This window comes from Aulonocara sp. 'chitande type north' Nkhata Bay, linkage group LG7 (genome assembly GCF_057382095.1).
Source record: "Aulonocara sp. 'chitande type north' Nkhata Bay isolate Kocher_YH1m ecotype deep benthic linkage group LG7, A_spYH_male_GT1.1, whole genome shotgun sequence".
Taxonomy (NCBI): Eukaryota; Metazoa; Chordata; class Actinopteri; order Cichliformes; family Cichlidae; genus Aulonocara; species Aulonocara sp. 'chitande type north' Nkhata Bay.
The window spans coordinates 44,949,048-44,965,945 of record NC_141350.1 but is presented as its reverse complement, the minus strand read 5'-3'; the positions used below and the strand labels follow the sequence as shown (position 1 = coordinate 44,965,945).

The 16,898-nt window shown below is 38.7% G+C and overlaps 3 protein-coding genes across 3 annotated transcripts; 2 read left to right on the top strand and 1 right to left on the bottom strand.

The window, feature by feature from the left end:
• Positions 1-1,473: 1,473 nt before the first annotated feature.
• On the top strand, positions 1,474-4,077 carry gal3st1b (galactose-3-O-sulfotransferase 1b). The gene is made up of 3 exons (XM_086302538.1): positions 1,474-1,666; positions 2,461-2,602; positions 2,698-4,077. Exons 1-3 carry the CDS (start codon positions 1,474-1,476, stop codon positions 3,833-3,835), a joined length of 1,473 nt encoding a protein of 490 aa, XP_086158664.1. The 3' UTR covers positions 3,836-4,077.
• Positions 4,078-6,337: 2,260 nt separating this feature from the next.
• uqcr10 (ubiquinol-cytochrome c reductase, complex III subunit X) lies at positions 6,338-7,045 on the bottom strand. The gene is made up of 2 exons (XM_086300704.1): positions 6,867-7,045; positions 6,338-6,680 (listed from the first exon to the last, which is right to left on the bottom strand). The coding sequence occupies exons 1-2, from the start codon at positions 7,005-7,007 to the stop codon at positions 6,633-6,635; spliced, it is 189 nt and encodes a 62-aa protein (XP_086156830.1). The 5' UTR covers positions 7,008-7,045; the 3' UTR covers positions 6,338-6,632.
• Positions 7,027-12,134, top strand: zmat5 (zinc finger, matrin-type 5). The gene is made up of 6 exons (XM_086300703.1): positions 7,027-7,181; positions 8,176-8,346; positions 8,476-8,538; positions 9,087-9,167; positions 10,934-11,042; positions 11,148-12,134. Exons 2-6 carry the CDS (start codon positions 8,220-8,222, stop codon positions 11,293-11,295), a joined length of 528 nt encoding a protein of 175 aa, XP_086156829.1. The 5' UTR covers positions 7,027-7,181; positions 8,176-8,219; the 3' UTR covers positions 11,296-12,134.
• Positions 12,135-16,898: the final 4,764 nt, after the last annotated feature.

Genomic DNA, 16,898 nt, shown 5'->3' with positions numbered 1-16,898 from the left:
AAGGGAAGCATGTATAAAGTGAAGACCAAAAAAAGTACTGGTCCCAGCACAGAACTCAGAGCTAAATTTTGTGTGGGAGGAAGATTCTCCATTTACATGAACAAATTTGAATCTATCAGACATGTGATTCAAATCACTGCATGGAAATTCTAATCTCTGTAGTTAAATACCGTGGACAACAGTAGCTGCACTAAGGTCTAACAGGACAAACAGTGATGAGTCTACAGCCAGAGACTATAAGAAAACTATTTGTAACGTTCGCACCTTCTGCACTGCGATGTAGTCTAAATCCTGACTGAAACTGTTCAAATAAACCGCTGCTATGCAAATGATCAGTTAACTGTTTGATAATTACTCTTAGAAATCAGTCTATAATTAGCTAAGACAGCTGGATCTAATAACAGCTTTTTACTAAGTAATGTTTTAAAATCTGTCACCTTAAAAACTTGTGGAAATAAAAGAAGAATGACTATTTTAAGCTCCTGCCTCAGGCATTCCTACGTTTATCCAGTCTAAGCTGGTATAGGTTCAACCCTGCTCTTATTTTTTAGTGAAATACTCTGGATCACCCTCTGACGTATTCTGATGTCAGTGACATCAGCCGTAGCTGTTGCCACATAGGAGTGGGCTCCCTCTGCTAAGTTGATGTGACCTACTGGAACAGATAATTCAGTAAACTGCAACAGCAGCTGAGCCAACACCTGTGCCCAAGTATCTAGGGACAGAAGAAAAACAGTCAGTAAGCACAGCACACACGGCTATATCCAAACTGTACCATGTCTAACCTGAGCACCAACATTCTATATTGTAAGTGTAAAGATAATGAATGATAGTAAGATTTGTGTTCTCAGGAGTCCAAACTGCATCCATGAACATTTGTGCAAGCTTTGAAACAGTATATCCTAGCTACATATATTCTAAACTGTGGATAGTAAATAACATGTGTACTAATAAAGTGTGTATGTGGTCACAGAGAACTGACTTGACATAAAAATCTTAATATATAGCTTAGTATAAAAAGAAAATGCTTTGTGACTTAACCAGTGCTCGTGTGACTGGACCAACAAGTTCTCTTAAACAGCATTAAGGTGTTTACTTTTTACTTTACCAGCTACTGCCTTTGGTTGGATACGATGGTTAAATGCAGGAAATTTACTTAAACTGGTTAGTACTAATTACTGCATTTACTTATTATAAACTGCTAAATAATATTTGGCTAATACAGTCTGTTTCAGACTTTAAAAAATAATTTGAGAAAACCTGGCAAAGAGGTAATAATGTGACTGGAGCTAGCACAGAGTTTAGTACACTTCTATAATACAGTTATAGTTATGCACCTCCTCTTATATTTGGAAGTTTCATCAATGCACTATCATCAAAGCCATAACATATTTACCATAACATATACTTGTACATATACACATGAATTGAACACATTTTAGAGCAACGTCTTTTTAGCTTGATAGGTTATTTATGACAACAGTTATACAGAGGTGTGTCCTTCAGGTCCAGGCTACTTTGCATACCTGCCCCTGTGGGAGGAGAATTCCTCTTCCTCTTTATCCAGCAGCCAATAAGATACCACTTCTAGGATGGACAAATGCGATTTCAAGGTCTAGAAGGGAGCCTAACCTCACCCTAACACCTCTAATGCTGTCATCTTCAGGTAAGTCAGACTCTCACTCTCTGTTTTGCTAGAAAAACTCCAACACCATTTACACGCAGGCTGAAAGTCTTAACTCGACTTACTTATTCGCTACTTGGTGACACACACTCAGCAAATACTCTCATACCTGGGTTGCTATCACAAGCAATATTTAGTCAGTACAAAAGAGCCAGAGTCACATGACACCATTTCTGCCTTTATCTGGAATGTTTATCTGGCCAATCAGAGGTGAGCATCTTTCCCGTGTCGATAACAGAAGTGCAGTAGAAACGTGATGTCCAGTCATTTTTCACTTCACATGAGATGTTTTCTTCGAGCACGATGCTGTTACAGCAAAGACTGATCTGTTTCTCTTCTCTGCTGTTTGTTGAAGAGGAAATTATAAAACCATAAACATGTGTTTAGTGTCAACATAGGGGCTGTATGTTTCATTTGAACGATGCAGCAATTTTCTCTCTTATCTCCTTAGTCTGTACCTCCCTCCTTGTTTATCATATGGACATTGTTTTAACCTTTTCCCCTTGACAGATTAAAACATAGGAATTGCATGTATGTTTATAAGTCGTTATTCATTACTGTTGCCATAAAAAATGAAAATGGAGGTAATTAGTAGGGTTTTGTGCAAGATGTTCCTGCCACAAATGCATACTTGGGCTGTTCATTGATTTGTCTGGCGCTTGTGAGAGCAGCAGTTAAACAGTAAAATCAAATGAAGTATGTAAATTCAGAGCCGTGTTTGCCTTTCGCCTCTATACTCGCCTCTATACTCGTGTAACCTCTGATTTCATTTTCAGGTTTCTTCTCGGTTCACATAATGTCAGGCATCAAAGCAACTAAATGCAAGGCTCTGTTACGAGTTCTGATTCCATGGGTTTTATTGACCAACGTCATGGTGGTGCTGTACTGCTTAAGAAACCCAAACCAAGTGAAACTCAGGTAAATATTTCAAAGGAAATCATTATTTTGTTCACAAAAGATAAGAGATATGATAAGATAAACTCGGTAAACTGACTTATTGGATATATTTACAGCGACTCCCAAGAAGACACGTGTCCCCTCGGTGTGGCAAAATTACAAAACAAAAGTTTGATCAAGCAGACTCACTCAGAAGAGTGCTCACCCAAAGTGAATGTCATGTTTATGAAGACGCATAAAACAGCTAGCAGCACCATCCTCAATATCCTCTTCAGGTTTGGAGAAAAGCACAAGCTCAGGTTTGCATTTCCTGATGGGCGCAATGACTTCTTCTACCCATCGCCGTTCCTGTGCTCCCAGGTGAAGGACTACAAACCTGGAGAATGTTTCAACATCGTTTGCAACCACATGCGCTTTGATCATCAAGAAGTGTCCAAGCTCCTGCCTCCAGACAGTGTGTACGTCACCATCTTGCGTGACCCGGTGGATCTATTTGAATCTTCCTTCCATTACTACCACAAAGCAGTTCCCCTTACGTGGAGGATCAGAGGTGAAAACAAGCTGGCAGAGTTTCTGAACAACCCTTGGGCCTTTTACAGTCCAGAGGCTTTCAACTCATTCTATCTAAAAAATCTGCTCTTTTTTGACTTTGGTTTGGATAACAACCTCAAGGCTGATGATCCTCGCGTCATGACAGAAATTAAGAACTTATCAAGACGTTTTCATCTGGTCCTCATTGCAGAATATTTCGAGGAGTCTCTTATTCTGCTGAAGGATTTGCTCTGTTGGACAATGGAGGACATCCTGTACTTTAAGCTTAATGCTCGCAAGAGCTCATCCGTGTCTCATTTGGATGCTGAGATGAGAGCCAAAGCTCTACAGTGGAATGGGGCAGACTGGAAACTCTATCAGTATTTTAATGGTACCTTCTGGGCCAGAGTCGAGGCATATGGGAGAGAAAGAATGAAGCAGGAAGTAGAGGAGCTGAGGCGAAGAAATGCTGAGATGAAGGACATCTGTATTGAAGGCGGAGGTGCGGTTGAAGCGCAGAAGATTCAGAACAGGCGTTTCCTGCCCTGGCAGCCGGTTGGAGAGAGTTCCATCCTGGGTTACAACATTAAGAAAGATGTTGATCCGAGATTCAGGACAGTCTGTGAAAAAATGCTCACACCTGAAATACAATACTTATCCGAGCTGGGTGTAAGCCTGTGGCTCACAAGACTGTGGGGTTGGTTAAAAGATGCTATCTACTGACAGCTGAGCCATAGCCTACTGGTTTTAACAAGCGAATTGAGTAAAAATACTAATGTAGTGAATGTTCGTGTGTTATGCTCATCTCCTAACAAATGTTTTCACCTTATTTATTTTTAAACATTTTCAGGTTTTAATAATAAATTCTTACTGGCAGTTCATTGTCACGTGAAAATATGCCTATTTGAACTGTAAACACAGTAATGTCACATTTTGTGCACGTGTTATGGAATATATTCAGAGAAAGGCCAAAACATTGGTTATGTGTATCTCAAATAATACTCAACAAATACTGTGCTAGTGTGTTAGTGGTAATGTGTTTATGTTTTCTTTTTAACATTAGGTTTAGGCTTAAACAGGCTGGCTACTTACAAAACCAGCATTCCTGTTATAATGTGTTTATATGTTTGTTTTCTAATACATTTGTTTCAAGCTATGTAACAGCTCACCTACCCCTGGTATTGGTGTTTTGTTAAGCACATGGTAATCGAGCCATTAGTGAGTCATGAGCGATACCTGGATTCTTGCAGGTGGAAGTATGAGGCAGTGATAGTGTGCCCTCCACTGGCCTGGGACTCAAATGCAGCTGTGTGGAATGTATTTGAATGGCTGAGGCCTTTCTCCAACCCTCTCAATAGTTTACACCAGTTGTCTTCATCAATAACATGGTTGGACACGCGCACCTATCTATTAATCTTCAGTTCAGGCAGATGAAGTCATTGGTGACTCAGCTGATTAATGTGTTTAAATAAAGAGCTGTTGTATTTTGCCAAAATTTGCCTCTTTGGCATTTCAAGACTGAGAAGGTTTTAGTTAGTGACTTTTAATTTCTTCACTTGGTAGCTGCTGGCAGATGCACTGACACTTGGAGAGTACACAAACTCCAGTGATACATGGACCTCCTTGCACTGGATAAATTTAAGAGCATAATCACTTTTTATGTCCATGGAGAAGTTCTGCACAGGTTTGGCTCCCTGAGAATGATAGTGATATGGAGAGCATGTTGTCAGAATCTGGAGCTTAGATGCACCTCCCCTGCATTGTGAAAATATGAATCACGTTTTTGCTTAAGGATGATTTCTTATACATGTGCTTGCAGCAGAGCTAAGACAGTGTTTTTGCAACTGTTTTTGTATTTTGTTTTAGTTTAGTTTCCATTTGTTGTGATAGTGGGTGCTTGTTTAGTTATTGAGTTTGATAAGATTAAGTGTTACTTCTAATTATTACAACTGATAAGTTTAAGTTTTACAGTACAAATAACACTAACATCCCATCACTTACTGTCACTTGTTGACTTGGCAAGGTTGTTTGAACTGCCGAGGTTTGAAACAAAAATACATGTTTATGTTATTTAGTTAGCACAAAATCTTGTGTGTGTATAAATTTTCCAGAACTAAAACATTTTTTACACCTGCTTTTAGTTTGTAGTCAGGCAAACTGTAAAAAGCAACAGCAGAAAGCTTGTGACAGGTGTGTTTGAGTATCAGTCATTACCTACTGTGTATCAGCCAATGAATGTAACTGATACAATCTAGCAGCCTGAAAATCATTTACCTTTTGGTGATGTGAATGTTATTTTTGTTACATGAACTTGACCCAGTTTTACTGTAATGCAGTGAGTGTGGCCATAGTGGTCAATTGGTCCAAATATTTTTGTGGTTATGTGGCAGTTTGCCTCATTTAACTGGGTGCCTTTTCTGCTTGTGTGTTTCCCTCTGCAATTTCCTTCCCTGCTTAACAATATAATAAAGTAGAAGTGCTTCAAATTGCTGAAAGACAGAATCCTGCTCTTGTATAACTTCCACAAGAAAATTATGGAATTAATAGTTTTTCTTTCGGTGATCAGTCTTTTAATGCAGGTTTAACAGAGTGCATGAATAGGGGTTCATTCACATTCACCCATAAAAGCACAAGATCCAAGACCAGGAAGACACACACATTGACCTTTTGAGGGGCCTAGTGCTGGTCCTAAGCCTGGAACAGTGGGAGGGTTGGAACAGGAAGGGTTTCCAGTATAAAATCTATGCCACCCTCCATTAAGATATTAAGACTTGTACATTCATTGAAGGGGATATTACAAAATTGTTAAGCATTGACAAATGACTTCAGAACTCTTAGCTGAAAACCCCATAGCAACTCAACTTCTGCAAATATATACTAGACAACGTCTTTTCCCCATTAAACAGACACCTTGTGTGTGCTTCTGTGTGGATTTTCTTCAAGACCTTCAGTTTTTCTTGTCATCAAATAATGTCAGATTAATGCTGCCTCTGTAACCCCACACAAGAGAGACTGCCTCAACAATACACTTTGCTGGTTAAATACAGGTTGAAAAAAAATGTTTTCTTCAAGAACTGATGCCAACAAAAGTAGAAATCACTTGCTTAAAAGTTTGCAAACATGCAGTTGACACGAGTTCTCTCCTAGATACTAGAAATAACTACATGGTGAAAGGACATAGAAACTTTTTAAAGATATTCAACGTGATAAACCAAGACGCTTAAGTATGTTAGACAAATACATGTTTAATTTAACAATTTACAATCAGTGAGGAAAACAAAGGCGTTACAATTAACATCAAGGAAGGAGACGAAGCGACAGGAACCACTGCTCCATCTTCACGGGGTCTGGACCGTCTGTCGGCTCTCGTAGGTCCCTTGGCAGCCGCCGATAGCCTGGGCATGACTTTGAGCACATTGTCCATGTTGAATTGATTCAGGTGTGGAGCCCATGAAGAATGGATAATGGAAATGTGACAACATATGCCATCGAGCCTTATAGAACCCCAGCCAGTGTCCCATTATTCTTCTTTGTTTTCATAGTTGTGCTTAATATGTTTCCACAGTTTCTGCAATAAAACACATGCAATGTAACGTTAGAGTTTTCAGACAACTGATGGGCATTGCTAAACGAAGAAGTTGTCAAAAGACCAGAACGCTCGACTTAGCGGGCAAGTTAGCTCGGCTAACGCTAGCGCCGCTTCGCCCTCTGCGTACAAGGTCAGGTGCTTTAAAAGCTCAAAACACGCACTCACCCCGCGATTCATTTGCTCAAAGATCGCATCTCCACCTTGGTCAAATACTCGTTCAAAGAGGACAGCTCCAACCATGATGGTTACAGCGAACGTAGATGTCCTCCTGAAGAGAAGATTGTAGACAGACTTAGCCAACGCCATGTCGACGGTTCAGTACTCACTGCGCAGGAACGGATGTGCTAGCGCGAAACTTCCGCTTTAGCTTGGTGGCCGGATGCTAATAAACAGATACCCGGTACCTTTTGTTAGGACAACGCCTTTGCCACCTAGGTTGTAGCCAGCATGCTAGAATCTCGTCGGGGATAAATATTTGAGGTATGGTTTGCTGTGCGGTTTTGGGCTTGAGAGTGTGATTAGTATGCACGTGTTTCGTCTCAGTGCTTCTTCAATTATGCTTCGTAGTTTCAGACTTAAAAAACAAACAAAAACAAAACAGATAGCAACTAAATAAATGGTCGCGGGCGTTTGTGTCAGTAGATGTGCTGTTGGTCCCAGTTTGTCGTGTAAGGACTTTTATTCCCAAGCATTTTTAACCCTGGCTTGCACACGTGAACGTATATGAACATTTTGCTGTAAACGTCTTCTTATTCTTCCGGCTGCTCTCTTTAGTGGTGGGCCACCGCTCCTTCAAGACACCCATGAATCTTTTCTTTGGTTTCCTCTTTTCCTTATGCCTGCGAGCTACATATTCAACATCTTTTGTCCATAATATCCACTATCCCCCATTTGCAATTATCCAAAACATCTCAGCCTTGCCTCTCTAACTTTGTCTCCAAACTGAGCTGTCCCGCTGATGTACTCATTTCTAATCCTGTCTATTCTGGTCACTCCCAGTCAAGATTTTCAGCATCTCTAGCTCCACCTCCTGTTTTTCTTTCTTTTTACCATCTCCAAACCATAGATCTCACTGCAATCTTGTAAACCTTCTCTTTCACTCTTTCACCCTGAAACTCATCTCCGTTCACTCCAACCTGCCTGCACTCTCTTCTTCACCTCTCTTGTGCACTGTCTGTTGCTTTGGATGATTGACCCTGGGTCATCTGCCTCCACTACCTCTACTATTTGCATCTTCACTGTTACGCCTGTCTCCCTTTTCACTCACACACCTCTCCAGGGTTTCTTACATATGTACTTGCTCATATTTTTGTTATAATCTAATAGATGTGGGCACAGTGGTCAGTTGTTCCTTACTGATGTAGGTTTTCTTAGTTAAAGTCACCCTAACCATGGTATAGAAACTATTCACATATTCTTTTACTCTATATTTTCAGAACAGTTTTGATTTTGTTTACTATTTACTGTCTTTCAGGTGTTTAAAGGTGATATTGCAATACTCCGAACACAACTTTGACCATGGGGAAGAGGTACTACTGTGACTACTGCGACCGGTCCTTTCAGGACAACATGCATAACAGAAAAAAGCATCTGAATGGTGTTCAGCATCACCGAGCAAAAAAAGCTTGGTTTGACAATTTTAGAGGTGAGAGTAGCAGTTATTTCTGAGACCAGGGTTTTCATATCCATGAAAATCTGTAGTTGAAAAATGATGCATTGCTTTTTCATAATATGTGATTAACTGTGTACGATAACCAGCATTTTCTCTTCACAGACTCTGCAGCTATTCTGAATGATGAGCAAGAAAAGAAGCCCTGCAGGAAGTTTCTCCAAAAAGGTATCAGAATGACCTGTAATTCTCTACTGACAAATACAAGCAATAGCAAAGTTGCTTTATTTAGTGCTACTTATACTAACTCTAGATTACAACACCATGGCCAGCAGTAACGGTGTGAGGAATGTTGGAGCCACTTTGACCAGTGTTTATCTTTTCTCTAGCATATTCTAGGATGTCCTTCTTTCTTCTGAAATACTGAAATAAATTGTTACTTCTAGGCAGGACTATTTGAATTCCTTATTATTCGAAAGGATCCCTGAAAAGTCTTCCAAAAAGTTTCAGTGAGCGTACTAACAGTGCTGTCATCTTCCTCCCACCCTCGACCTGTTGCAGGAGATAGCTTCCCTTCCAATATCTTGGGTGTGACTGTGAAAAAATGGAAGCCAAGATCGTGTTTAAACCTGATAACAAGGCTGTCGGGGGTTTCTCCCAATTATTATATTGTTTTTACTCTACAAAGTAAAGCACTTTGATCATATTTTTGTGAATTGATTTAGTATCAGTAAAAATGAATTTAAATTTGGAATTTCTTTCTCTCTGTTTTTTAGGAATTTGTGATTTTGGCTCCAACTGCAGGTTTTCTCATATGACAGAAGAAGAGCTATTTAACTTACAAAGACAGGTGGAAGGTAAGCTGTGAACAGAAGATGGTGCTGTTTACCTTGTGATACGCTTTACAGGACCCTGAAGCAAAGCAAGCATCATATACAGATCATTTCAAATGGAAAGATATTTTTCTAATCAAAGTAAAAACATTTACTTGAACTTTTAGCTTTGTATTACAATTGTTAAATATATAATACTGGAGAATACTGTGTTCTCTTTTCAACCTCACTCCCTATAGCAGTGGAAAGCATCTTCTTGTGTGCCCACTAATACCCCGTCTAAGACACATAAATCACTTCAAGAAAACGGTGTCTGTCCCCTGGCTCTATACCAGCGTCCTTGTTTTCTTCCACGTGAAGATCATTAGAGCGAACTTAAACCTAATTTATCACGTTACTTTAAATCTTTGCGGCCGTCTTATATACCAAAATAGTGTTTCTCACTCTCCGACGTCTCACTGGTGATTAAGATCATTGGACTGAATCCCACCGCCGTGGACCAGATTATAACACCGGCCCAGACCCGAATTTAACGTCCTGGGGCTCTCTCCTCGTCCAAGAGGGCTGTGCACAGGCTTCGGTGCTGGCTCCCCACGGCGTCAGGAATCAGTGCTGGATCCTGGAACAGAGTCACAGATAACAGTTCTGATATTTTCTGATCCGGCTACGAAGGACCAAATAGATGTTAGGGAAAATATTATAAAACACTTCTTCAGTAAAGACTTCAGAGAAGAGAAACACAGACAGTTTTACTTGTTGCTTAGCAAGGGCAGCTCTGAGCTCTCGCACGAGAGTGAGGGCTCAGGGACTCGCGCTCAGAGACTGCCCCGGTCTTTATTTTATAGTTCCAGTGTGTGTGTGTGTGTGTGTGTGTGTGTGTGTGTGTGTGTGTGTGTGTGTGTGTGTGTGTGTGTGTTGCTGATCAAAGGGTCATAAAGCACAAAAGGTACATCCTTGGTCAGGAGAAGGGTGACCCCCCCCTCACCCTGGATAACACAGTGAGGAAGTCCTGCAGTTCATCTAAATGTAAAGAAGCACTTAAACTAAAACAGACATAGCTACGTTAATCCTACCATAAAACAAGGTACGAGCTCTTTCCCATGCTCCCAGGATGTGGGGGTGAACCAAGCCTGCTGAAAATCACACATCCTGTCACTACACAATTGATTATATGCCTCTAAGCATATATGGTTAAACATTTCCTAATACAAATAACTACATGCAGTATTCTACCATATGCAAACTTATATCACTAAAAGATTATACTGACTACTAAATACAATTTTCCATTGACATAGACTTTAGAGTATGCAATCTGAGAATGATCTGTAACATCCATTATGAGATACAGAGTACCGTAAGGTTCGAAAGAGAGTGTCCATTCACCAGAGTAACACCGGTTCTCTGAAAGCTGAGTGCGGTATCTCACTGCACTGCCGTATTTGCAAGGGCACGTGGAAGAAGTACCTTGAAAATGTCTGGTGGGGCTATCATAAAGGGTGTTGGGGAGCCCATGTTGGTTTGTCTTAGTTGGATGTGGTGGTGGAGGAGCTTCTATGATTGGCCATGCCAGAAAGCACTCGCCGTTGTGAGATGACTGACTGTTTTCAGAGAACCGGGGTTACTGAATTAAAACCACAAAGACCAGCAGTTAAACATTCTCTGGAAAAAAAATAGTTCAAAGAAACTGCTAGTAAAGAAAGACAAGTACTACTTGTTGAGCACATTTCCTACAGATGAGTGTGTAAACTGCTATATGCTGAGTTGAATGAGCTATTTCCTTTTCTCAGATGAAAGACAACACAGAGAGGACTCTGAGGACAGAATTATGCCTGGACGAAGTATAGAAGAATGGCTCTCGAGAAGGGAAAAGAAGAGAGCTGCCCTCGGTAGTAAAGGGTATGTACCTTCATTTTTGTTTTAACACTCATTCTACATGGCTCGCATGACAAATTTTACTCCTGTTGATTATGAATTCACCTATTCTATTATTTATTTCTACAGAGATCTAAAAACCGAGGAAGACAGTGAGGAAAGTCAAGCAGAAAATGGCATACTTCAGCAGCTCCTCTCCATTCTTGACCTACCGCCCTCACTTCAACCCCCTCCTCCAGGCGGGTGGAAAATCAACATGAACACTGAGTGGGGTTGAGTGACATTCGCTTTGAGGGTTCAGATGACTGTTAAGCCAATGCCTAACATTAATAAAAGGAGGAATAGTTCAGAAAACCAATATTATTTTAGTTTTTTAAGGATTTTCAACATGAAAGGAAGATTTCACTTGTTGTTTGTTGCTGTTTTTCGTTTGAATAATAAATTTACTTCTCTTAGATGAGTAAAGTATTTGCATATATTTCAAAACAAAATCTGAGATGAACAGTAACTGTACAACATTGGGGTAATTGATGCAGTTTTTGCACTGATAAGTCACAGAGTGGCCTTAAAGTGAGACTCCTCTGAGGAGTTACATTTGATATGATGTGGGCCCAAAGGGAATGAATGATTGCCGAGCAGATGGAAACTTTTTTTTTTTTTTTTTTTTGCATGGTTTTAATTCTGTGCTGCATCATGGGGGATTCCTTGATCTCCATCCATCCATCCATTCACGTCCGCTTATCCTTTTCAGGGTCGCAGGGGGCGCTGGAGCCTATCCCAGCTGTCATAGGGCAAGAGGCGGGGTACACCCTGGACAGGTCACCAGTCTGTCGCAGGGCCAACACACAGAGACAGACAACCATTCGCACTCACATTCACTCGCACATTCACACCTATGATCTTGATCTCATGACTTCATTTTTATTACTAACCCAGCCACTAGAAAACACAATTTAATTTTCAAAATGATATGTGAAGTGAAACACTGGATTGAATCTTATAATGAAACTTTTATTAGTCAGAAAGTTGGTTAATTTATTTCTTAGTAAGCATCGTGCAAATCCCTTGGATTTGTGACTAATATATTTCTAATTGTCTTTGTTTTTTTTTGTTTTTTGTTTTTAAAAAACCCCTCAAGTATTTAATATTCTTTGCTCAGATTATGCTGAAATGTACAGTAGTCACTCATCCTTCACAACACCTGCCTAATATTATGTAGGTCTCCCTTGTGCTTGAAGGCTACCACTGGATGCTATTAGGGAAACGGTGGCGGTGACAAGGTTAGGGATGTGGCATCTTGCTTTTGCCTGGCTGCTTGCAGGTTGACCATCCCCTATGCATCACATGTATGCTTGTTAAACATGCACATGTGTTGTTGGCAGACTGGACTCAGAGGTGTCCAGGTCCCTAACCTTGCACAGGTCCTCTATGCAGTGTGCTGTGGTGTCTGGCACAGGGATATTGCAGATCCTTTGACTCAGTTGAGGTGTTGGGTGGGAATTCCGTGGATCAGGCTTGTTTCACCTAAAGATGCTCTATCTCATTATTGTTGTTTTTAAGGAATCCTCTTTGGTTTGTGTCATTTGTGTTATTTCAATGAAATACAGTCAATTCAAAAAACATTTTCTTTGGATTTACTTAAGGCAAGTGGTTCCATCCAAGTGAGAAATTCTTAAGAAATACAAAACAGGGTGTTGAATGGCAATGGGACAAATGACCAAAGTAAACTTAAACTGTTTCTTAGGAGTTAACACAGTTGTGTGGAAACATTTGACATAACTTTCTCAATGACATCAGATATAAGTGTAGGAGACTGAGATATACAGAGTTGACAGTCCTGGGAAATTGCCATCTGTGAAGTTGTTTTTCTTAACCATTGAAAGACTTCTGTCATCATGCACTTTAGTTGTCTTTTGTGATCTTTTTATGCCTTTTGGTGCTGCTGAGCCGACCAGTCTATTTATTCTGTTTTAGAATGAATCAGATTGTAGATTTGGACACTTGTAGTTTTTGCTATATCTTTGATCAATTTATAGTGAAAACAAAATACACTAAAAACATATATTAAACACTTGGAAGAAACTTCAGATATTATGTCCATTTCATTTGTTATTAATTAACATGGGAACAGGCCTCACCTGGTCAGTCAACTGTCCAATTATTTTTAAGCATCTTAATATCAGGAACTACATGTAAATATGGCTGTAACTCCTTAACTGATGCAACAAAGCGGAAACTCTCCACTTCAATCACATCTTGATTCTTAGCTTACAATACTCAAAACTACAAAAATCGTGTCCAACAAGTTAAGAACTTGTAACTGTATGTCACTCTGTATCCTTTTCTCCCACTGGTGGTTATTTGTCTCACCTCAGATTTGGAAAAGAGTTTAACTCTCGCCCCACAGCTTCACCTCAGTAAAGGTTACCATGTCTGGATGTCATTGACATTCCAGTCCTTTTGCTATATTGCTGCTTGTCTTATCCAGTGTGGACACTCCTGTGTTGTTCTAAATCACATTATTGATAGTTGTTGGCGGGACCAAGCAACAAAACAATTTGCCAAGAAAAAAGCAGTGAAAAAGGGGCTGATTATAAGGAAACATGGCAACTGTTCTCCCTCGAATGTGAAGCGGCTGAAAACGAGATAAATTCAGAATTTTTTAGATCTGCTCTTAATTTTCTTGTTGCCCTCCAAATTATAAATAAATTCCACAATAACTCTTTCTACGTTTATGAACTATTTCTACTTTTCTTACATCTTTTAAATTGAAATTTAAAAAAACAAACAGCTTTCTTAATGCACTTGTTTTTATTGGACTACATGCATCTATAGACATCACTTACATAAGTGTATAATTGATGCAGTAACCTCTACATGTGCAGTAACAGTTACTGAAAAAACTAAATAAAAACAAAGCAGGGTATTGTGTTAAGAACAGAGAAGTGATAAAGATAAAACAGAAATACTTAATATTTTATTATGACACCTATTAAAAATAAATCTTGTATCATTTTTTCCCTCAAGCCATGTATTCATGTGATTGATTTCCCATCCTTTTACGTCTTTACTTCAGTTTCATGAAAGTGCAGCTTTTAAAACTCCAAGTTACAAAAGGCACAGAACAGAAAACCTTGACAGTCAAAATTAAATTTACATTTAAATTGAACATTTTTAACAACCTGTTGACAAAATTGACATAAATCTTTTCATCAAAACACAGTAACCTACAGAATAGGACACAATTTGTCACACGTGTTAAGATTTGGCACAGTAACTATATTTTACATTCACATAAAATCCCATACTTTACATGATATGTTCATGGAGAGGTAATGTGATGTCATACAAATAGTTTTTTAAATTCTTTTACATAAACACCTACTATATACGGAAAAAATATCAGTTTTATTGCCAGTATGACTCTCAGTAGTATATACTTTCACTCTGATATAGCTTTCATAAACCTTTAAGGTAAAAAGAGGAAGAAAAAAATATAGAGAATATTGTTTGTTAAAGAAAACATTCAGAAAAATGACAAATAATCAAAAAAGTTGTGTGCATGGCGTAAATACATGCAAACGATTTTATCTGAATGTCCAGTCAGACTGGAAAATTATATCTGAAACCTATTTTTGTTTTTTTGTTTTTTTTACAAAACATTATGCTTACATTCATAATAAATCCACATAGATTTAATGTATTACTTTCCAAGTAAGAAAATATAACCATGTTATACTTTAAACAATATGTTGTTTTGGTGGTCCATGTAAAAGCCAGAAAACAACATTTTTATGATATGTCAAATTACTGTTCACAGCATACTGCAAAGTATTTAGTATTCTACAGTTTTTCTGAACTGATAACACACAAGCTTTGTTTCTTTGTATCAAATGCACAGTTTTCTAAACCTAGTATTAAATGAATCGCTCTCCTGGCAAAACATTTTCTTTTACAAAGTTAGATGCAATTTGCAGATCTAGTTTACTCCTAAATACACTCTCACTCACATTTTCACACTGATATACTTGTGAAGCTTAACGGAAACCGCAGGAGGCATAAGTTAAGCACATTTCCTAAGAACAACTTAAAATTGTTCAGGCTTGCTGTTAATTATGTTATTTACTCAGTTTAAGCGGTGTCAGATTGTACAGCCGGTAATTATGAGTAGAAAGTGGAGCAGGACAAAGAATTCAAACCACACTTGTCATGTTCTCTGTGGCTGAATACTGAATAGTCAGTGCATTTACAGGAAATTGTCACTTTATTAGTCACACAGTGCAGGTAAAGGGTTCGACCCTCTTTTGCATTCTGAACTGCTTTAATTTTTCATGGCACAGATTCAACAAGGTGCTGGAAACACTCAGAGATTTTGGTCCATATTAACATGAAAGCATCTCACAGTTTCTGCAAGTTTGTTGGTTACACAGCTATGATTGGTTGGGTTGAGATCTGGTGACTGTGGAGCCCATTTGAGTAGCCCATCTGGCACCAGCAAAAATGCCATGTTTAAAGTCACTTAACTATATTTCCTTGCTCAGTGCAGCAGATTGTCTTGTCCATATCTACATGCCTAAATGTACTGAACTGCTGCCATGTGATTTGCTGATAAGACAGCTGTGCGAAACAGTTTAACAGATGTGTATAATAAAGTGGCCGGAGGAATGTATACATTTGTGCAATTTGTAGAACAAACAGATTGACCTTTTCTGAAAATATGTGCTCTGAACATTGAGTTGGATTGTTTTAGTGTGACATATTCATCAGAGTCATGATAGTCATATTACCAGAGGAGACTTGTCTAAATTCAGGTTTTTATTTTATAAACTGGGTTTTGTGTTTTTAGATGACAGAAATCGCCAAGAAACGTGTCTTAACAGTTGCGAAAAACTGTAATACTGTGCACATCCACAAAAAAGTCGACATTTACAGAAAAATGTCAAATACTGAGATATTTTTTTTTGCAATGATCACTTTACAAATTGCATAATTATTTGAACACTTACACCAGATTTCAATAATCTCACACACATATAACACACATTTACTTCTAATCTAATGTACATGCAATTTTGCAGCTTGAATTACTTCATACTTATTTGCTATAAATACAATTATTATTTAGTTTTATCTAAATTCTAAACTTCTTTTGATTTATTTATAGCTGGTAGCTCGTGTCATACAGCTACTCAAATGTTTTTTAGTGCCTCGTTATGATTTTGATGCGTCTTACAGATGCGCACATTTGAAACATGCAGCATGTGCATGTATTGCAGGCAGGCTATGGATATAAAACATGTTATTCGTTTGGCTGGACATCAAGATACCAGTATTTCTCTTTGTATCTGGAGCTTTTATATAAAGCCCACACACACACACTCTTGTCTGGTTTATTAATTCTTGTGATTTTTTTTTGAAGTTTAATTCTTCAGCTACAGTTGTTTCACATTACAGCTAACAAAATATCAATTTGCTTTACAAAGCAATCTCAATCTGCTCAGCCAAGAAAGATTCTTCTGAGCTTTAAAGCAAAAATAATTAACTGTGAAAAAAGTGTGACATTTCTATTGAAACAGGCCTGTCGGAGTTTCTTCCACTGATAATTTGACTAGAGTACATAACATGCGTTGTGGATCACAACTGTAGATCCTCTCTTTTGAGCTGTGAATCCAGTTGTTGTGCTTGTTGACCGGTTTATGCCTCTCGCTGCAAATATTTTGATGCTTTCACATTTTCTCTTTGTCCATTTGTTTAAATATAATGCGCTTTCATTTTGATTCAAATTGAGGTCTTTGTTAGAAGCTGAAGCTACAAATTAGCGAATGCATGATTTAGGTTTGTGGCAACTGGTGGGACAAGAAACAAACCTAACAGTTTGAA